Source organism: Dermacentor variabilis, chromosome 3, assembly GCF_050947875.1.
Source record: "Dermacentor variabilis isolate Ectoservices chromosome 3, ASM5094787v1, whole genome shotgun sequence".
Taxonomy (NCBI): Eukaryota; Metazoa; Arthropoda; class Arachnida; order Ixodida; family Ixodidae; genus Dermacentor; species Dermacentor variabilis.
This window is the reverse complement of record NC_134570.1, coordinates 132,519,603-132,541,842: the sequence shown is the minus strand read 5'-3', so window position 1 is coordinate 132,541,842 and position 22,240 is coordinate 132,519,603. Positions and strand designations below refer to the sequence as shown.

The following is a 22,240-nucleotide window of genomic DNA, read 5'->3' as shown; positions in this document are numbered from 1 at the left end:
ACCTACGCATTGAGGAATGAACAGAAAAAGAAGCGTGCCGTCACTTCTTTCAAGGAGCTTGAGCTCAAAAAACAGTGTTGGCTGACGCTGAGATGCAGGTGTCCCTCATCCAAACCAAAATACTCTTTAAAGCAGTGAAACGCAACACTGAGTGTTTTGCCTGGGCTGAGAGTATGTCTGGAAGGTTGGGGCTGACACACCAGCTGTTGAAAGAGAATCTCACTTGTGACAAAGTTCAGGCCTCATACCAGTGAGGCCCGAACTTTGTTCCAATACCAATACCAGTGACATTTCCAAAGTCGTGCTTTAGATTTTCAATTCCGGAACTTGGCGGGTTTAAGATTGTCATAAACATTTGACGCCAAAGGCGCATTGAGGGTTTTTAAGGCATACACGGGACCATACAATGAGGCAAGCCAAATCAGAGTTGCCAGATGCTGCCGAGCAAATAAGCAAATAACCACCCCAAAACAAGCCCAAAAAAAAGCGGCGCGATTTTTGCTAAGAAGCCCAAAAGAAGCGGACATTAACAAATTTTCTGATTCTTGCAAATCGTTTAATTACAGTATCAAAAAAACGCACAAATATGAAGGGAAGGCGAACAAATCATTTTAATTATTTTCAACAGCAACAATATCCGCAAGAATGAGCGAAAACACTCATGTAGTTTTTTAACATTGTCCCCAGGGTAGTTTGCACCTTGGTCATTGCGCGTTGGCCTGTACATGAATGAAGTTACTTGTTGACTCATCCAGCCTATGGTTCATTTCACGGCTCAACTACACACAGTCATCGTCGGATGTGTTCGATCGAACACATCCGACGTCGGATGTGTTCATCAGGAACTCATCAGTCAGTCGACTCATCAGGAAAATCATCCGCGTCCACTTCGGAACCATACATATTTTTAGAGTTGAATAGCTGCAACATTTTTAATGTCGGTTGAAAGTCCCGGCAGCAAACACCTCGAAACTTTAGGCCATAACGTACGTGCAGGATGCCGCTCAACATTGGATTCTTCATTCTGTTTCGGTGGCGCGACTTCACCAGGTTCATGTGCGAGAACACGCGCTCGACATCGGCATTGCTAAGGGGCATGGCCAACAACGACAGAGCGAAGTCTGCTATTTCCTTGAAACAACTTTCGCCGCTTGCATCCTTGAAATCTAGCACTTCTACCCAGAAAGAAGCGCCGTCCTTGTTTACATTTTTCCAAGGAAGGAGGCACAGCCGTCTATACTGTGTATCCAGGAGTCCTACATCTCCCTTGAACAGTTTGAGGAGAGGCACGTCCTGAATGGGCAGTTTTACCTGGCTCAATACGTTCTCGGGCGAGAATGATTTCATAGAATGCCATAGCTGAATGTTGGGAGGAAGCCTAAGCTGCACTTGCTTTACAGCCTCAAAAATGAAATCCCGGCATCTCAATTTAACGTCTTTTTCTTGCTCAGCGTTAAGTTTGGATGCTGCCACTTCGATGTTGAACAGCACTCCAAAGTCCACAGCAGAAAGTGGAAGGTGGGTCGCACTGTCCTCCAGGTTGACTTCCAGAAGTCCTTCTCCTGCAGCTGGGATGTACAACGGGTTGAGCACTCTGCAAATCAATGACCGGAAAAGGTTCTGAAGGCAATCAACCAGTTTCAGTGGATTTCCAGTTTCAAGTTGGAACAGCTTATTGATTCTTGAGAATTCTTGCAGCAATGGGTTCAGGAACACAAGGTACAGCTTGTTGACAGGATCCTGATACATTTCGGACAGAATCTCAGCGTCATAGCAACGGTACTTGTCCTTGCAGATGGTGAAGTGAAGCTTGAGTTCCTCCCATTGTTCCAGTATACGTTTACAGCAGCCGGAGATTGACAGCCACCGCGTTCCCGACAGCTGAACCAACTTTAATGGTTCTTTGCCGTTGTTCATCAGTCTGTAAATATTGCCGTATTCCTGAAGCCGCAGTGAACTATGCGAAAACCGACTGTACGAACGGCCAACCAGGAATTCTAGGCTCCGGGGCAGCACTTCTACTGCCTTGCTTGCACATAGTTGAATCGAGTGACACACGCACTTGACTAGCATGAGGTTCTCATTTTTTCGACGCAAGTGTGTGTACACAGAATTGTTCCTCCCAACCATAACATTGCAGCCGTCGGTTCCAATTCCGATACACCTTATGAAATCCAGACCAACACTGGTCAAGAAGTCTAAGAGGCCTTGTGCAATCTGTTGGGCACTTGAACCCTCGAGCGTGAACAGTCCCAGGAACGTGGACGCTACTTTTTTTAGTGAGGTGCTGAAATATCGAACCACGACAGCGACCTGCTTTTCATTTGCAACGTCAGTACTTTCGTCAATCAATAATGAGTACTGCGAGGCACCTATATCCTTCACGAGATCCTCAAGCAGGCAACGGGCAAGAACTTTTGTTATTAGTGCTGCACATTTTGTTCGGTGCAGCTTTACCTCGCACGCCGTGGACCACTGTAACAGCTCGCCGAGATGATCCACAGAGTTGATAGTGGCATGACACGCCGAGTAACATGCCAGCTTGAGCTCCAATTGTGGTGTTGTCGTTGGAGGCGATGATTTGGTGAAGCCCATGGTTGTCAAACGTGCACTGGAAAGTGGCCGGGAGTTCTTCGCATGTTTTTCTGTTGCCATGTGCTGAACGAGGTCGGCATGATGAGCGCGGATTTCACACTTGCAATACTTGCATGCAGCTTTTTTATCGTCTCCGGTGACTGGGCGTAACCAGTCCTTGAGCTGCGCTTCCTTTTCCCACTCTTTACAATATCGTTTGCCATATTTCGACCACTTCGAAGCCATTTTGCACAAAGAACACCACCAACACACTACGACATAGACGACCACGAGTGCTGGCAAGGCGTCAAAACATTGATGAATAGATAGGGACAGTTTCGTACTTTTTGACTCCTGCTACTATCACGTATATTTAATGACAAACGCGCGCGACTGGCATTAAAATAACAATATTTGCAGGAAAAGCGCGAGTAAGCCCAAAAAAACGCGACAAGCGACTGTAAAAATTTATAAGCGACTCGGTGAAAAAAGAAGCCCACATTCGCTTATATTAAGCGGAACTGGCAACCCTGAGCCAAATCAACACACTATCAGACAAGTTGACAAAGCACGCAGCGAGATTCGGTTAGATGAAGCGTTGTGGTGTTTTATTTGTGCCGTCGTGTCTCAGAAAAGAACATGAAGATTGTTTTTTCATGTACGCCAAAGCATCCATGTGAAGACACTAAAGCCAGCAAAGGTAACTACATTCTTGTTTTGTTTTTGTGCTTTCACTGTTATTCGCGTGGACCACATTGAGCCTTTTCAATTTTCTTGTTCTCGCTACCGGCAAGCTGCCAGAGCGCATGCATTTTTCTCATGTTGCCCTGACCACCACGCGGTGCACTTTGGTGCGCATTCGTTTTTCTATGACCGAGTGGATTTTCGCCTGGCAGAGTTTGACGCTTTCCAGCTAGCAGACGAGGAAAAGAAATAATGGTTGCTCATCGCCATCATTGTGGGGACTCAACTGATTGCAATGTGCTTGCTTGAGCGCAACTTCTGCGGAAAGCCTTGTCTTGCCAGTGTAGGATACCGAGTAGCATGTGTATGGTTCTCTGGACCAAGCGTCTCACGTTTTCTTCGATATTCCTTTGGCAGCCACATTAGGTGCCCAAAGTAGGCATTTGATTGTGGTCAACATGCTTTCCTTTGGTTTTTTTCATTTCAGTGCCCCTGCCCTACAAAAGAAAGAAAGACATTGTTGCGGCGCAGTGAATTGTTGCATGGTTAAAGTTTCATTTTGTTACTTTCTTTGCAGAAAGTGATGAGCCACAGGACGCTTCAGTTGCCGGATACTCTTATTATTGCGATACCAGTGATATCGACACTCAGGCACCTTCCCGCTATCGCCCTCATGTTCCATATAAAGTCCAAGGGCGATAACATCCTGATATTGCGTCGCATGCTCTATGTGCGATTGAAATCGTAGTGGGGGGGGGAGGCAAGGTGAGCCAACCATGGTGGCTCAGTCTTGTGTGTGCAAGGGAGAAAGGCGGGGAGGATGCGCGCTGCCTTCCGTCGCGCACGATACGTGATATGTGAATCTGTGATTGCACATCATGTTTATTTGCCTTGTTTGATGCCTTATACACAGCGACTTTTTCTTAGATACATAGATTTATTGGAGACTTTTACGTATATTTAACTATCTTGTTGCTAGGTTTTGTGTATACGTGCTGTGAACTTTGTTTCAGGTGGCACTTCTTTGCTATTTATCAAGATGTATCTTTGCATTTGTATATTTAATGGTATCCTCACATTTCTAATGTATGAGGGCTAGTCAAATGAAAGTGCGCCAACCCATCCCATGCAATAATGGTTTGCTTCATTATCTGCAAGGCATGCACATAGCACAAGGGCATCTCTCTTTGCAAAAGTGACACACAGGTGTGAGGATAAATGTTCTTTAATGCTCTCATACACTGCGTTGGACATGGTTGTGACATAATGGACACTCCAAAGGTTGAACAGCGTGGTGTCGTAAAGTTTTTGACAGCTGAAAGTGTTTCTCAATATAGAAAATGTCGTTGGCTGCCGTGTATGTTGTACATTGTATTTCATTGGCCACTGTGAAGCGTTGGAGCAAACTGTTCATAGAAGGACGTGAAAGTTGCAAAGACTATCCAAGACCGGGCCAAAGCTACCGTGCAATCACTCCCAACACAACTGCAAAGGTTGATGAGCTGATTAGATAAGAACAGAGGATAAGCATAGTAGATGAACTGACAGTGTGCGAACATCAGCCACGGTTCAATTCGCACCATAATTCATGAACTTCTCGGTTATTGGCTCTTGTGTGTGCAACAGAAGCCCAAGATTTTGAACCACAGCCAGAAGACGGAGAGGTTTGGCGCTGCCTTGACTCATCTGATCCGGTATCACAATGATCGTGACGTGACGACTTCTTGTCTGCATTCGTGCAGGCCTTGATGTGTTTCTGTAGCCACAAAAATCTGGTAATTAATGAACTCTACTCTGTACTGTGTAAAGCATACACATCTAACCAACATGTGATTATATGCTGGGTGCATGGACATAGGGGCATTGAGGAAAACGTACTAGCGGACCAGATGGCCACATCCATTTCATTGCATGCAGTTAGGCCTACTGCTTCGGTCCCTGTCACAGACTTGAAGCCTTTCTTAAGAAGAAAACTGCGAAACCACTGGCAACGTATGTGGGACGCAGAAGTAAATAATAAACTGCATGTGATAAAGCCACAGTTAGGTTCTTGGCCCTCCGTCACAAAATCACTGCAAACAGATGTCCTATTCTGTCGCCTCTGAATAGGACACACGTTTGGCACACATAACTTCTCACTGAAAATGATCCTCCAACCTGCGGTAGATGCGGGGAGAGGCTGACCATCCTCCACATCCTCCTGGAGTGTCAGGCAGCCGAATCTGAGAGAAGGAAACATTTTTCTCTAGCATACCGGCAGCACATCCCCCTACATCCCGTAATGCTACTCGGTCCAGAACCTTTATTTGACACCAACACAGTCCTAAGTTTTCTGAACGATGTTGTCTTGCATGTTGTTAGCCCCACATGTTCGTAGCGGGTCCTCTCTTCAGAGGATGGCGCTGTGGTAGCTCTTTCGTACAGCACATGCCTCTAGGCCCTTGTGTTTCAAGGGCTCTGGCGAGGCAGCAGTGCTCCAAGTAATTTTACCATCTTATATATTTTCTATTTTGCATCATTCCTCTACGATGGATTTTAATGTTCATAGTATTAGTCATTAGTCATCGCCATAATTTTATAGCACGTAGATTTTACGCACTTTACAGCGACTATTTTTAGGCCACTTTACAGCCAAGTCACATCTTCCATAATAAATCGTCAACATTACCACTTGTCATGGCGCTCTTTGGCCAAACCTGGCCCTTGCGCCATAAAACACCACACATCATCACATCATCAACCATATTTGCATTGGGCAATGATGTGAAAGAGTCAGTTACAGACTTTTTGAAGCAGCAACCCAAGGAGTTCTAAGAGACGGAATTACGCGACTCATTAATCAAAGGGACAAATGTCTAAATGGCCATAAAGACTACTTTTTGATAGAGTACGCCATTTGTCAGATATTCCTCGCTTTCATTTGACTCGTTCTTGTATATTTTGCAGAACTCCTGCTTTTTATATGGGCTCTCTGTTACAACTATACATTCGGTGCAATTACTCATAATACACGGTTGGTGACAGCTGCCCGTGCGCAATACATTGGAACAAAGAACAGTGTCATTGAGATTTTTCCCTGGCCGTTGCATTTGCACAAAAATATGAACAAGGTTCTTGAATGACAAAGTTTCATTAAAATATTTGTCCTCAACTTGTTCATTTCATGGCCTTTACATTTTTCACATCAGTGGCATGCACTGCTTTGCTGATTTCGAACTGATATAGCTCTAAAGTTCGTGTGATGTTTTCTTTACTTATTAAATAGACAAAAAAACATGGAAGCATTGATGTCAGTTAGTTCGGGTGCAATTTTTAAGACATACGAGTATATTCTTTCATGAAAAAAATATATATTTTACTTGTCTTCACAGTGCATAGCATTCAATTTCGTTTGCAGCATCTTTAGCAATGGCAATGCAGTTATCATTCATGTATTTGATCCTGCGACAAATTCTATAAAGAGGTGGCCGAGTGGCAACTTGAGCCCCCCCCCGAATGAAATATGTGGCCACGCCACTGCTTGGCGCAGATACTTGCTTTCTTTGTCCTGAAAAAAAGCATGCACTTTTCTTTGTCTTAGGCCTCATAATGTCTACACGGTACCCCCAAACTATTAATGGAACCCATTCTCAAATACCTGCACGTGGTGGAGGTAACATAACCATGTATAATTAATCATCACTCAATGCAAGAGCCACAGACAAAGGCAAATCTGCATTTGTTTCTCAAAATCGGGGAAGTAACTTTACCAAGTGTTACATTAAAATTTCCAGGCTATTGTGATAACTGCATAGTCCCAGGACATGTCGGCTGTTGGATTGACAAGAATGCATGCAGTTGGGTGAATTTCACCCTGACCAAGTCGGGTTATGTGTGCTGTATTTATGCCTTTGAAACTGACGCCCTATGGACGCTGCAACAACTGATCTTATCACACCCATAAAATGTGATCTTGCAGTGAAACTTGAGTAAGAACACCACAGAGGCGAAATCATTCTTTATAATAAAAAAAAACTGCAGGTCTCTATGCATTTTTTGCTGTGCTACTTTTACAGTTCCCGCTTCCTTCAGTTATACTGTTTTCAGAGTCTGGCCTCGTCCATTGCCAGTGGCAGCAGTGGGACTTTGTAGTTGCGCAAAGGTTGGCCGGGCCTGCAATTATGTGGCTTTCCTGTGGCAGTTCTTGTGTTCAGCAGGTTGGGAGAGATGCAGGCTAGTTACATGTCTAATTTGGACAGAATGTATCCGTCTGTCAAGGCTGCATTGTAATTTGACTTATTGTCCTGCGCAAGAGTGGTGACAGCTTTTAGAAAGCACACAGGAGGATGGTTACAATGGTAGCCCTATGGTAGATCATCATAAGCATATTGTGGAAGATGTTGGTTTGGCTCTCCCCTGTGGCAAGTTGTATTTTTGTCTATTTGCATTTTCCTTATTATTCTTTATGCTTCACTTGACAGGAACAGCTAGTTCCCCCCCTGTCCTCTTCCTGGCTTCATTGTCAGTTGAGGTCGCGGGATCGAATCCCGGCCACGGCGGCCGCATTTCGATGGGGGCGAATTGCGAAAACACCCGTGTGCTTAGATTTAGGTGCACATTAAAGAACCCCAGGTGGTCAAAATTTCCGGAGTCCTCCACTACGGCGTGCCTCATAATCAGAAAAGTGGTTTTGGCACGTAAAACCCCAAATATTATTATTGTCAGTTGACTTCGTGTGGTTGTAACAAATGGAAAATCGAGTCCTTAGGGTTCCCATTAATCTTATGGCTCATTTTAGACTACAGAAGTGAGTCAGATGATAAGGCAACAACAGTGGCATAGTAACAACGCATGCACTGAACACTGCAGGCAAGCAGTAGACCTGGCAGCGAGACCCTGTCCCTCCTGCTGTCCGAGGCGTCGCGACATGGCTTAGACGCTCCTCAGCTACGCCAGAGCCTGGAGAGCCTCGGTCTGGACAGTGCACGTGCGGCCACCCTGGCTGATCGCTGGCTGGCATCCTCTGCTGCTGCGCCGCAGGTACCTGTGTCAGCACGCACTTTAATGAGTATTTCTCTGTTATTTTTATTCAGGCCTGAAGCATAATAATTTGCTGTTTATTTCTTGTGTTATTTTGTGTGTCAATTGCAGAGTTCCAAGCCTTGCAATGAACTGTGCTCCTCGGTGGTACATGTGACAGCGTTTTGTGTACATCCGAGTGTCTGTGTGTGTGTGCATTAGCACTGTGTTAAAAGGCTATGTAATAAGCCGACTCTCATGCTGTAATGAAAGCCATTTGGAAAGAGCCTTCACTTGAGGAATTGCTGGTCTCAATATACATTCATCATCATCATCATCAGCCTGGTTACGCCCACTGCAGGGCAAAGGCCTCTCCCATACTTCTCCAACTACCCCGGTCATGTACTAATTGTGGCCATGTTGTCCCTCCAAACTTCCTAATCTCATCTGCCCACTTAACTTTTTGTCGCCCCCTGCTACGCTTCCCTTCCCTTGGAATCCAGTCCGTAACCCTTAATTGCCATCGGTTATCTTCCCTCCTCATTACATGTCCTGCCCATGCCCATTTCTTTTTCTTGATTTCAGCTAAGATGTCTTTAATGTGCGTTTGTTCCCTCACCCAATCTGCTCTTTTCTTATCCCTCAACGTTACACCTATCATTCTTCTTTCCATAGCTCGTTGTGTCGTCCTCAATTTAAGTTCAACCCTTTTCGTAAGCCTCCAGGTTTCTGCCCCGTATGTGAGTACTGGTAAGACACAGCTGTTATCTTCAATCGCCCTTTAATGCTGTTTTTCGTGAATTCGTGCCGTAATGAATAAGTGCAGCCTGTGTCCTGGGAGTAAGCTTTCTGGCTCAAGGGCCAGTTGTGACAATGTTTTTGACCACAAACAGGTGATGCCACCTAGGAACAATATCGGGGGTCTGGCAACCATTGTTTGCAGCCGCAATCAGCAATGTGCTCACGCATGCAACGCCAACTATTTTTTGCAGGTTTTGTGAACGTAAAGAAAGTCGGTTCATGGTTCCAAAATTTTCTTTCTATAGGTTACCTCCCAGAGGTTGTGACGAGTGTGTAGTAAGCTTGAGAATGCAGTTAATTCTAGCATTACTGCCTTGGCTAGGGCATGCCACAAATTCGCAACATTCAGCATTTGCAGCACTAATCGGTTCTAGCAACATTTGTTCAAAAACCAGGAAAGTGCCTTGCTTTTTGGCAGGTAATGGATGTTAGGTCCTTTTACGGTGGGAAGGGGCTCCACACATGCTTTTTGCTGGAGGATATAAGTGACGGCAATTGTCTAAGAGGAATAAGAGTAGTGCGAAGTCGGTGCCTGTAGCCAGCAGTAGCATAGCATAGCAAGGATTTTTTTTTTTTCGGGGTTGTGGGTTACACATTAGACTGCGGTAGGGGGTGGGGTAGGCAGGTGTTACAAGTTATTTTGTACACAGTATCCCTTGTATACCTAACTTTCAGGGGTAAGGGGGGTGGCACAGAGCGATAGGAAGGCACATGCTTGATGTGCCCAACCCCCTGCTGCACCACCTCCCTATTGGCGGCGAGGAGTTACGGAGTCGCCATCTATCGGAAGCGCCTCGCTGGCGTAGTATGAGGGATCACACGGCGCACTCCTCATAAGTTTTGCTGTCAGCGCTCACTGAAAACACCACGTGCGAGCTCTCCCGGACATTTCTGTAAGTACTTTCGAAACGAGAGAAGTTTTTTACTGTCTAAATAATAATCTTGGGCAAACTGAAAGCGCACAATCGTTTTCAGACGCTATCTCTTTACCGAATACGTACAGTGAACGCCGCTGCGCGCGGTCGCCGCGATGGAGTCTCCCGAACCTGCTTCTTGCGTGAAAGGTAGGTATACGCTGAGAGCAAACTATGTGAAATATGTTCTTATAGTGTTTGTATAACTAAATGGAGCGTAATAGAACGAAGCCTCAATGCACGATCGCGCAGATTCGCAGCGACCGACTGCGCGTCTGCATGCTTGTCCGCGCACTGTTTCGCTTTCGCCGCGTGCGCATTTTCGCTCAGTGCCATGAGCTTCAGGCCGCAGAATATGAGCATTTGACAGTATACAAGCAACCATTGTCGCGTGGGCGCTATCAGAGCTGTTCAAAAATAATTTTATTGTAGTGACTTCGACGCCTACGGGGACTGTGATGTGCCGTCGCGACGATTCAATCTTCTTTTTTTCTTCTAAATTCTTGCACGTTAAAATATTATTGCTCGAGTTGCATCGCACTGTATGTTTATCGGTGTTCTCAGCGTGTGATTTCCCGCTGCTTCTTTTTTGTAATCCAGTGCATTCATTCATAACACAAACATGACCATATGCCATGCTTTTTTTTAATGTGCTTCTTACCGCTGCCTTTCCACTCCACTGAACTTGCCAGTATCTATAGCATCGACAAGTTCATAGACCAAACCGTCATGTCATTAGTCGGCAGCGGACTCGAACGAGCATCTCAGTGCGCATTTTCAGAACATCGCAGACCGGGCGCCGTAGCAGAAATCTTTCTCGCGTCTGTGCTTGCTGCATAACCGAGTTGTAGCCGATGACTGTTTGCTGGTTTTATGTTTCGCGAGCCAAGCTTCACGCAGCTTCTTCTCCTGCGGTTACGTGTGAATAAGGCTGACGTGCGTGTGAATAAGGCCGTTACGTGCGTCCGGCCCTGCGCCACCGAGCAGTAGCCTACCATGTTGCGCGCCTTCAAAGGCAGCCACTACCTATTGTAGTGCTTTAAAGCGTTGTAAAGCAGACACTCGAAGCGGGAAAATTTCGCCACTAAATGAGGACCGCAGCGAACGAGGGAATTTAAACTCGTTTTCAGCTCGCTTCGGCGCTCCCGAAGCAGCCGACGCGGCCGCTATGTCCACGTGATCCCTCCTAGCACGTCACGCCGACGGTGGCGCCAGATTTTCCAGTGGTGGAGCTCGAGGCCAATAGCGTGCGTTAGCACTCGCAGCACCGGACCCAGGCTAGCTGTCAACAGGACATGCCAGCCATGCAAGGGACCAGGGTGCAAGGGAAGGGACAGAATATTTTTTATGTATGCAAAGTGCAATGTTCACCTCTTTCTGAATAGAAGTGTCAACTGTTTTCAGTATATTCAAGAGCCATAGGTTACAAGAAAAAGGCTTAACACCTGTTCATAAATTATGTGATCATCTTAAGTGTGAAATAAACAGTTTTGCACAAGTTAAGCCAGGAACTGCCTCAGACCAATTTTTTTCTTGCAGTATGTGCAATACATTTCTTGGCCTAAGTACCAGATGTTCATAGCAATTTCAGTCATCCCACAAAATATTTGTGGCATTTGATTATGAGGCCTAGATGAAGTTAAAATTTCCTGCAACAATTTGTTCTGCCAGGCCTTTAATAATTTCAGCAAAAAAGGGTTAATGTTTACATATATAGATTTTTGCTTCTGACGTAATAACATTTAAAATGAGCCTCGCTGTTCATGTTTATAATTGGTACATATAGGAAGAAAGTTGTTTGTGACAATAGACCTCATTGAGTAGATGAAACAGATTATTTTATTACGAAAAGCTTCTTTTAAACATGCTGTTGTATTGAAAGAAATGCTACAGTGTCAGGCATATGCTTATCATGCATTGTTCATGTACTTAGAAGCATGCTTCTTAATTGCTGTTTATTGGAACACTAAAAAGAAAAATTATTTCAGCTCTATTTGTAAATTACCATTCTGCAATAAAAAAAAAAAGCCACTCATACCACAAGAGAAGGTATGACAAGCTATAAAAGGCACAAAAACAAGACAGAAGGCTAAGGTCCTGTGAAGTTCCCACACCAATTTGCCATGATGGTGTGGATTTTGATGGCGTCTCCTCAAGCCTAGTTAATTCTCTTAGTGGTAAAGATGAGCTACATTTTATTATAAGTGAGCAAGAGCCTGAACTTTGCCAGTTTCAACAACTTTTACTGAGCCACAGTGGCCAAAATATTATAGGTTATGCATTGTGGTAAATAAAAATATAAATAAATAAATACAACCAGATAGTTCGGACATACTTATGGTAAAATTAGTTGCGTTTCCGGTGCCCAGGGAGTCAGTTTCCATGGAATAAAGACAGCGCACATGAGCCGGATTGGTCAGTGTGAAACCTGCCCAACTGCATGCGTTCTTGTGAGTCCATCGACCAGCATGACCTGGGACTGTGCAGTTATCGCAATACTCTCTTTAATGTCTCTTTAAAGGGGCACCGCAACAATTTTGAACATAGTGTTGCGGCTCAAGATGACGTTTGGGCCAGGCATCCACCAGTACGTCCAGTAGTAGGAATGAAGGAAGAAGGGTTTATTTTACATTATTTACACTGGCTCCAGATGGGGAACCTCACTCCTTGTTAAGAGCATATTAATTGTCTTAGTTCACATCAGGGCACGTCGGCACACCCACTGCACCAAAAGTCTCCGCTTTTAATGCCGTCGTCTTCGCTAGGTGACCAGACTAGGGGATCTGATGACTGTATCGTGGCCGATTGCAACCGTCAAATCGCTCACATTATCCCGCCCATGATATCGCACCATTCCGCCAAACTCCGTGTCCGATGTTGTACGTTCTCCTCTGCATACTTAGCAGCCTGGGAATACAGGGTCTAAGCTGTTCCCTTGGTAGCATTCATTATTAGTTCAGGTTCTCAGGTTCAGGTAGAGAGGTCTTTTGTTGACCCGTTAACAGTTGGTGTCAGCGCTGCGTTGACTTCTGGATCGGCGCTTACAAATGGGTGGTGTTGCCTCGTGGTAAACGTTTAATTAATGCCTTTAGCCATGTTGAGACGTAGCAGTGGTAAGAAATTCACAAGCTGTAGGCACTGCTGCTGGGAACCAGCGAGCGAAATATTAGTCTCCTGCGTGCATCACAGAGCCAACAGCCTCTCATAATAGATCACTTGCACTCTCTTGTGGCTTTCGAGGCCCCATCCCTTTTATTTATTTGCTTACTTATTTATTTATTTATTTATTTATTTATTTATTTATTTATTTATTTATTTATTTATTTATTTATTTATACATTACAGAGGGGAGGGGCATACATAGTAAAAGTGAACACGAAAAATAATAACAAAAGGAGTGAAACATTATACAGAATAATTACATACTGCTGCAAACTACACACGACAAAGTAATGTACGGTACTACAATAAGTTTGATAGGGCATATCTATAGGGAGTTGAATCAGCTATAACCATTATGAAGGCAGGTAAGTGATTCCAGTCCCTTGCGGTTCTGGGGACAAATGATTGAGAGTCTGCAGTAATTGAAAAATATGGTATGTCAACCTTATGGGGATGATCACAAGCGAGTGTGAGATGGTGCTGGTATGATTAACAAGGATCGAAGAGTGGGTTTGTGGTAGTACATTTTGTAAAAAAGACAAATGCGTGACTGCTTTCTACAGTTGGCTAGGGAAGGAAGACCAAGGGTAGCTTTCATTTCTGTGATGCTGGCATTGCGATTATACCATATTTACTCGTATAATGATCACACTTTCTTGTAAAAAAAAATTGACGCAAATTGAGGGGTGCGATCATAACGTGGGTTAAATTTCCCTCAAAAAAATTTTTTTTTCATCCTGCGTTTGCTGCGGGATGTTAACAGGTCAACAAATAGGCGGCTGCCGCTGTATGTAGTGCGGGTCACCAAAACAAAAATGGCGGCCGGTGGAGCAAGCCGAACGCACCGAACGTGATTTTTTTTTTCTTCTTGCGAGTACATTACATGCATTGAAACAGTTTCTTTCATATCAGTAATGAATAATGTCGTTAATATCAGCAAGTTTGCAGCAATAACGCAGCCATGTCCACTTTGAGGGGACAGAAACAGATGGGCGTGCTTAGCCGCCAGTGACATAGAAAACACATAGCCGGCATGTTGCGGAAACTGCGGCATCTGTCTTCTCTACTATCCTAATACGGCACGTTTCCGCTAAGGGTGGGTGAATATTTTAGCTGTGTTACAACGGTCGGCGTATGAATAGGATACACTTCTAACGTATCAGTGTAAACGTGGCTATTGTTGCCACTCGCGATTTGTTATGTGCCCATGAGTGCACATGAGAAGATTTGAAAGGCGCCTTTTTTGTTGTTGTTGACCACAACCTTTATAAAGCCTACACATAATAAAGGCAAGTTTTGCAGTACCTCTTTTTGTCATGGAAGTGCAGAAAGTGATGAAAGTAATGAAATGGGGCATCTACTTAAGAATGTTTGGTACATGCAGACCGCTTGGTTTGTCTTGAAGACCACTTGGTTTGTTCACATAGCATTCGAGAGATGGTAAGCGTGATCATTATTAGCGAGACTTGGCACACGACATATTGCTGCGGTAAGTTAGGGGTGCAATCATTACACTGGAAATTTTTAAAAATGGAATTTTGACGACAAAATTCAGGGGTGCGATCATTCCGTGAGTGCGATCATTATGCGAGTAAATACGGTAGTTAGCTGAAATGAAGCGAGTGGAGCGATTTTGCACTGCCTCAATGCCCTGTATCAATGTAGCATGATGTGGATTCCACACAGACGAAGCGTATTCAAGCTGGGGCCAAACGCAAGTTGTATAAAGTAACAGTTGGAGTGACAGCGGGGCAAGGTAAAAGCTTTTCAAGTAACCTAATGTTTGGTTTGCTTTAGCTATTAGTCAACACGATGTTTGCATGATAAGTCGCTGCATATGTAAATACCAAGATAGCGATAGGAAGCTGTGCTTTGCAGGGAGTTAAGAAGGTAGGACGGATGGATAATATCACACCTAGTTGTGCTCATGCTTTTGCATTGAGCATCGTTTAATTCCATGTGCCACCACTCTGTTACAGTATTTACATCATGCTGAAGTGATGTTACGTCTGAATCGTTTGCTATTGCCACTGTCAGTGACATCACTGCAAGTGTGGCGAACCTTGACGTCAACCAATGGGCAATTAATTGTTCAGGACCATTAACTACCCTCAAGCTTGCACATCCTCTTAACCGTCCAGAAAATAGGGAAGCGTTGGTTGTTAATGTGGCCCATCTGTCCTGGCCTACCTGTCCTGTTCCTTTGTTGCTCTAGGGCACCTTTGTTAGGTGCCGGTCCTGAAGGGTTGCCATAAGCACACTACGGAAAGAAGAAAGGAGTAATAGGCAGGGCATTGCCATCGGTGCCAGCCCATATGAGAGGAAACGTTCAGTTGAGGTGAAACAGGAAAAATAAACATTGTGCTCTTCACATCTCCATTCATATTACGTCCATTCCAAAAATTTCGTTCTGTATTATATTTGTTGAAAGGCATCATACCCATCCAAACGTCTTTCACAGGTTAGAGAAGGTGTTTCAGGGCCCCTTTGGGTTGCAGCACTTCACTCAAAATGGCACCTGTAGCCTCAGGTATCTAACACAAGTGTGAACACTAACATCTCCACATGTGTCAAAAGACATTCTGTTTGTGATTACATATCAAGCCTTCATTATTTTTTGTCGTCACACACTTGTTCAGCATCATCTAAATGCACTGCTGAACGTACAAATGTGCATTTTACTACAGGCTTATCCACTCTTAGGGTGAACACGCGAGCAAGTAAATGCACTGTGTTCAGTGTTGGTGCAGCAAGCGTAGCTGCACATCAAAGCGAATGTGCATATTTGATGCCTGGAGCTGTGGCTTCATGTCTTCTGCTGAGACATTAACGTGCATTGTGGTAAAGTGAACTTCACTCCCAACGGCATGTGGATTGTTGCTGTGAAGCCTGTCTTGCATTTGCGCATCGTGTGTAAACAGCAAGCAGGCACTTCACGCTGAGCCAATTGAGCGCATTCACAGTTCTTCCTTGAGGGAACAGGATTTGGTTATTTTCAAGAGCTGCTGAGGGCGATAAAAGGGTCTGAATCGTATTTCCTCCACATAAAAAGCTTTCTAGTACTGTCGATGCACGGTTCAAAAATGCAAAAATAGATTCGCCTCGATGACAGTGTGCTACTGAGAATGAATCTCACTGCAGTGCAGGTTTGGCTGGCCCAAACAACGTACCAGAGGACACAAAGCCACGCCTCCAGGCATCACCGTACTTGTGCTGGTTTTCTTTGATACACATGTTCATCCTAAGAGAAGTTGAGCTTGTACTCTGCAAAGCCAAACCGGTTGTAAGTGGCCAGTAAACATACTTAATGTGACCACTCAATCTTACGACCATGACGTTCACCTTTTTACTATGCGTGTAGCACAGGCGCCATTTGGTAATAAGCCCGGTATGGGGATTAGAAAAATTACGTGTATAAAGATGGAGAGAATTTAATGAGAATTAGTGAGGAATGGAGGGCACAGAAATATTTAGTGCCTGTAAGCGCTGCGACAGCTGCAGCTGTGTGACTGGCAACCTTTCTCAAGAAAAAAGAATTCCACCATAGCTTTTGCATTGCAAGAGGTGATTTTGTGCATTGGCCAAAGTGCCATGTTGCCCACAGCACCTATATGGCACTAAGGCACCAATAGCAGTACCAAAGGTAGTACTTGCTGATTAGTATAGACAAATGTCCATTTATCGTGGTGAAATATTGCCTTGCGCTGGCATCAGTTCAGTTGGTGTTTGTTGGAGGTGTGGTTAATCAGAATGCTGTATCCTTCTTGATGTTCTATAATTAAACCACGGAAACACAGCCCCATACCACCGCCTAAAACCTTGCATTTTGGTTAGTGCTGTTGGGCACCTGAAAGCATGGAAGTTGCATCATTGTACCGGCAAACTTTTTATCAGTCGAGCTGTATGCATAATGTTGAACCACACTGACGTGTTTAGTACCTACATGCGATTTCCCCGTTTCTATTTTTGGCACTCAAAATGGAAAGTGCAGGAAATACTCTACTGAGTTGCACATTTTTTTACCACACTCTTAAACAAATGTACACCCTTTGGGGCTTATCTTGCCACACAACAATAATCATCATCTATGTTGTCCGCATTTCCTTTCTTTAACGCTGCGAGCCCAATACTTCCAATTCACAATTGGCATGCACATTATCAGCATGACAAAGCATTGTCGAAATGAAACTAGCGAGCCTACTGTTTTCAAGAAAGGAAACGCAAGCAAGACAGATGACGATTATTGTTGTGTGGCAAAGTAAGCCGCAAAGGGTGTAAATTTGTTTAAGAGTGTAGTAAATACGTGCCTACTTTGTTGCTGCAGCAGTTCTGTTCAGCAGTTACAGACTTTGCCCAGACGATCCATTTGTGACTGACTGAAACCATGCCAGCATGTGATCAGGGCAAGCCTCAGCTCTAGCAGCATCAGGAGCCTAAGCCCTCACGGGGGTTTTTCTGCAACACTTCAGGTGCCCAAGTCATCTGCTAAATAAAACTCTGGTGTATGCTGGTGGTAATGCCAGCACCTAACTAGTTTTAAATGCTGCTGGTGTGTTGGCAGACATGCTCGCAATGCCAAGGAATTGGAAGCCCGCACTTTAGTGACAAGTCACAGCACATTGAAATGGTCGACAGTGAGCAAACCAGAGCTGGAGCCAACATTCTGATGAGGGGACTTGTCTTTGTCAGGGCCCCCTCGTAGAAACATTGGCTCCATGCTAAGGCTTGCCTTGTTCACCTACTGTGAATGATTTGTACAAACAGCACAGGTGCTGCGTTGCCTCGTCGGTGTTTTGTTATTTCAGTGTTTTACTGTTTTTCCTTTCAGCACCTGTGTTGTCGTGTCTTTCATCGGTCCCATTGCTACTCGATCTTTCTCAGAATTTCTCACTGTTTCTCCCTGTGTTCTAAATCTGGCGACAAATTTTGTAAATGTCCACCAATTTAATGTATTTAGTGAAAAAGCAGAACCTAGAGCTTTAGATCCATTTATATCGGCTTCCTAAAAATAAGTGCAATTTATATTCACACTGTGAATCCTGTGAACGTAACCATTGCATCATCATGGTCACTGAGCCTACGGTCATAGAGCCAATTTCAGTCACTCGCATGTAGCTTTTAAATAATGAAGTGCGTTCTAGAAGGCTATCTTTGAAGCAAGTTTCCTAACTTTTATGTTGTTAAATGTCGCCAATTGTTTTCGTATTGTTAAAAGATGTCGCCGGTCACTAACATGAAAAATTTGTCACTAAACAAACAAAAAAGTTGCTAAATCTAGTGGTACAGTAGCTAAAATGGCAACACTACTACAGTTAAACCTCATTAAACCGTAGTCGGCCGGAGCTCGGAAAAAGTAAGTACTAAATGGTAGTACTGTTTAAGCGAAATAGCATGAGATCGCCCACTTACCTGTCGAAAACAGAACTCTGAGAGAGTGCGATGGAAGGGGAAAAAACATGCAGTATTTTATTTATTCACTTCGCGCGGCGTAAGTGTTATTTTCGTTTGATGCCGCGGCGGCCTAGCACGACGACAGCGGCTTCAAACTTGCTGAAGCTGCGTGCCAGCTTCTCAGCCAGCCCCCCTCCTCTCAGCAAACACTTGCACAGCAGATTTCTCGTTGACGTTACGTATTCTCCGTGCACACGCGCATAGTGCTGCATAAGTCCCGGGGCGCCTTTTTCATTGCCGGGTGCCGGAGTTTGGAAAGCTTTTCGTTTGGAATAGTTACGTTATCGCGCCCCTGTTCTCGTTGCGATGATTGCATTCATGAGGCTAACGTAACGCGCAGCTTCTGCCACTGTCGGGCCTGAATAGCCCGTGCTGTCGCTTTCCGTGTCGTCATCATCACTGTCGCTAGTCGACACTTTGGCAACAACAGAGGCAACGATTGTGAAAAGTCGAACCTCGTAGCCGACATCACTTCGCAGTCGCAGCAGGGCTGCCGAGCAACTTCGCATTCCAAATGCCACACACTGTAGTCAACAGCAGATCCATGTCACGGGCCAGCGCTTACTTCTTCATGTCACGTTCGATAGCACGGAAGATGTCTAATTTTTCTTCTATGCTGAGCAACCGGCATCTTTTTTATCCGAGCTTCGGCATGACGCGTCCTCGCTTGCACGACGCCACAACGCTCTCTGGTATGGCGTCGAAATGATGTTGATGCGGCTTCACGTGCAAATGCACAGGGCGCTTGGAGGCTGTTGTACTGATCTCTGAGGCTTGTTGTTCTGCCGGGCTGCCCGATAGAGACGACGCACCGCCATGTTTGCGCGACGAAAAGTGAAAACGCTACGTTTTAGCCGATGCGTATGCAATAAGCTGGTACGGTTTATGCGGATACAATATACATTATGTTCAATGGCTGCTGAGTCGGGGAATTCACTTTACTACTTTTAAACCGAAACTACTGTTTAAGCGGGTACGGTTTAACGAGGTTTTACTGTACTGGGTGGCAAAAGTCAATGTCAGAGGCCATGCTTTATCATACTGCAGAAATGGTGGAAGCAACTAGTATACATCATAGCCACCATATTCTTGAAACTGCTCATGCTGAGAGCCTTGGTGAAAGCAACTTGGCATTCTTTCTTGAAAACCAGGCATGTAGCAATGCCAAGTGTTATATTGAATGATCCAGACCGTACAATGCTATGTTGCAGCTAAATTTGTGCAAGAACAGAGCAGCAGTAAACTGGATATAATTTTTTTTATGTGCAGAGAAAAATATTAACGTCTCCATATGTGCACAGGTTTTATGTTGTGATGTATTATTTGATCACAGCTAATAGAGGTGCATTCACTTGCTCTACTTTGTCGGTCAACATTAAGCACTATATAATTCATCTATTTAGAAACCTTAGTACTAACTTAGTACTAATGCTAACAGCAAACACTGGTGTTTGGTCAGAGAAAGTTTTGCTTTAATGAGAAATGCTCTTGTCTTGGCAGGTGCGGCCCTGGCAGCTACGGGACGTGGAGTGGCGTTTCGGAGTCACAGTGGCAAGCTCGTCGCAGGAGCCACGAGGCAGCTTTGTGCAGCTTCGTTTGGCACTAGCGAATGGACAGGACGTACACGTTGAGATGAACCTTGCTCAGTTCTACTCTTTGTGCCACGAGATGGAGCAGGCCAAGCTCACTCTGGAGGCCTTGCGTTGAGATCCATTGCACCGAAGCTTTGTGCATTGCAATTTACGTGCTGTAGTTGTAACTGATTGAATGATACAAATAATAGCCATTCGTCCTGTGCCCTGCTTGCAATAGTCTTTGTGTGCAGTCTTCTTGAATGGTGTGTAATACACAATGCACAAGCTGAGTCTAGTTTCAAGCAACTTTTACAAAATGGGCATGCTTTTCATGTTATACTACTTTTGCAACACCAGGAATCATCCAGACCCTTTGTAAATAAAAATAAAAATGGTGTAAGCATCAGTCTTTTTATTCAAACGGTATTGCAGCTGTCATAATGAGTGCGAAATCAGTAACATCACGTGATACAACCTGTGATACATGGTAACAGGCAGTGCAAATGCAGAAGGCGAAAATATAACTGTTCACGTGATTTGTGATTGTTTACTCTCGCTGCAGCTTAAAATTTTTAGTTGTAGTTAAAATTGCTCCAAATGGCTCTACAGCAGTTACAATTTGTTCAATGCTTTCTTTGTCCTGGCAGAAAAAAAAGAATTTCATCTGCATATGCTAGCATTTTAATCTCCTATCATAGCACGCTGTAACCACAAATGACCCGCTATGGTTGCTCAGTGGCTATGGTGTTGGGCTGCTGAGCACGAGGTCGCGGGATTGAATCCCGGCCACAGCAGGCGCATTTCTATGGGGGCGAAATGCGAAAACACCCGTGAACTTCGATTTAGGTGCACGTTAACGATCCCCAGGTGGTAGAAATTTCCAGACACCTCCACTACGGCATGCCTCATAATCAGAAAGTGGTTTTAGCACATTAAACCCCATAATTTTTTTTAGTTAAAATTTTCCTTTAAGGTATTTGCTAAAAAATGTATTTAGGCTGTTAATGTCTTGGTTAACTATAGTGAACAGCCCTTAAATTATCGTCTTATGCTCTACATACAGTTTACTCCTTGAACATTGCATCACTGCTCAGAGAAAGGGAATTTGCAAATTGCTCACTTAGCGCAACCACAAGCGACCTTTCCCGTCAAGGCCACTTCCTGGTCATCTAGTTCATGACATTGTATTTCATTGATAGTGCAATAAATATTTTTCAGTTGTGTAGGTTATTAGATAAGCTTGATGGCTGGGCTTGTAATTCTAGAGTAGCTGCCTCACATGCAGCACCTGCTGCACTAAGGAAATAGCTGCAGTGGTGGTGCAGCTGCGTCATTTGTGCCTACTGCAATTCTGCTTCCTTGCCCCTGGCTGCACCCACTCAAGTGCCATTTGTGCCAAAGTGGGATATTATTGCTTGCTTTCACAGCAATGGAACAGTTTTAGTAGGGGTGTGTGAATACTGGTATATGCATGCAAGTAAAATGGTTAAGGGTAAAACAGTTCGATTTGTGAGCTGAATATCTGTTGCTACATTTTTTTAATATTCAGTGAAAACCCCGGCAAAGTCAGTGCCTCGCACGCAGCCTTTCCACAGCGCTTCGTCTTTTTCAGTCCAAAATAATAATAATAATAAATATATAAATTCTGGAGTTTTACATGCTGAAACCAAGAACTGATTAGGGAAACAGCGACGAAAGCAACGATTATGTAAACAATGATAGCATGGGGTAAATATAGCACCTATTAGCCACCGGAAGGCACGCACATAGTATCAGCAGGCTAATGCTCAGATTTACATGTTTGCACACACAGTTCGCAAATTTCTGCACAAATGCGATAGTCTCTGGCTGGTTGCCTCAGGGCGCGAATGGCACTTCAATGGTTGTCGAAAACCTGTACGCATAATCTCCAAATCAATATCTGATTAGCCACTAATGGGAGCACAATTAGAAGCAAGATTTCTGTGACAGCTTGCATCCCATGTTACATCGGCCAATGACTAATTTTCGTCACGGGTACACTGCCCTGGCCATTGGGCCAAATCAGCACTGCTTTGTCAGGTCAGGTGTAGGTGACTAAAG

At 44.4% G+C, this 22,240-nt stretch overlaps 1 protein-coding gene across 1 annotated transcript in view; it reads left to right on the top strand.

Moving 5' to 3' along the window:
- LOC142576293 (COMM domain-containing protein 7-like) overlaps positions 1 to 21,396 on the top strand; it is a 33,097-nt gene extending 11,701 nt beyond the window's left edge. The window contains exons 2-3 of the mRNA XM_075686348.1: positions 8,107 to 8,277; positions 20,085 to 21,396. Coding sequence (XP_075542463.1) covers positions 8,107 to 8,277; positions 20,085 to 20,291 — 378 coding nt within the window. The 3' untranslated portion in view covers positions 20,292 to 21,396. The remainder of the gene's footprint in view (positions 1 to 8,106; positions 8,278 to 20,084) is intronic.
- Positions 21,397 to 22,240: the final 844 nt, after the last annotated feature.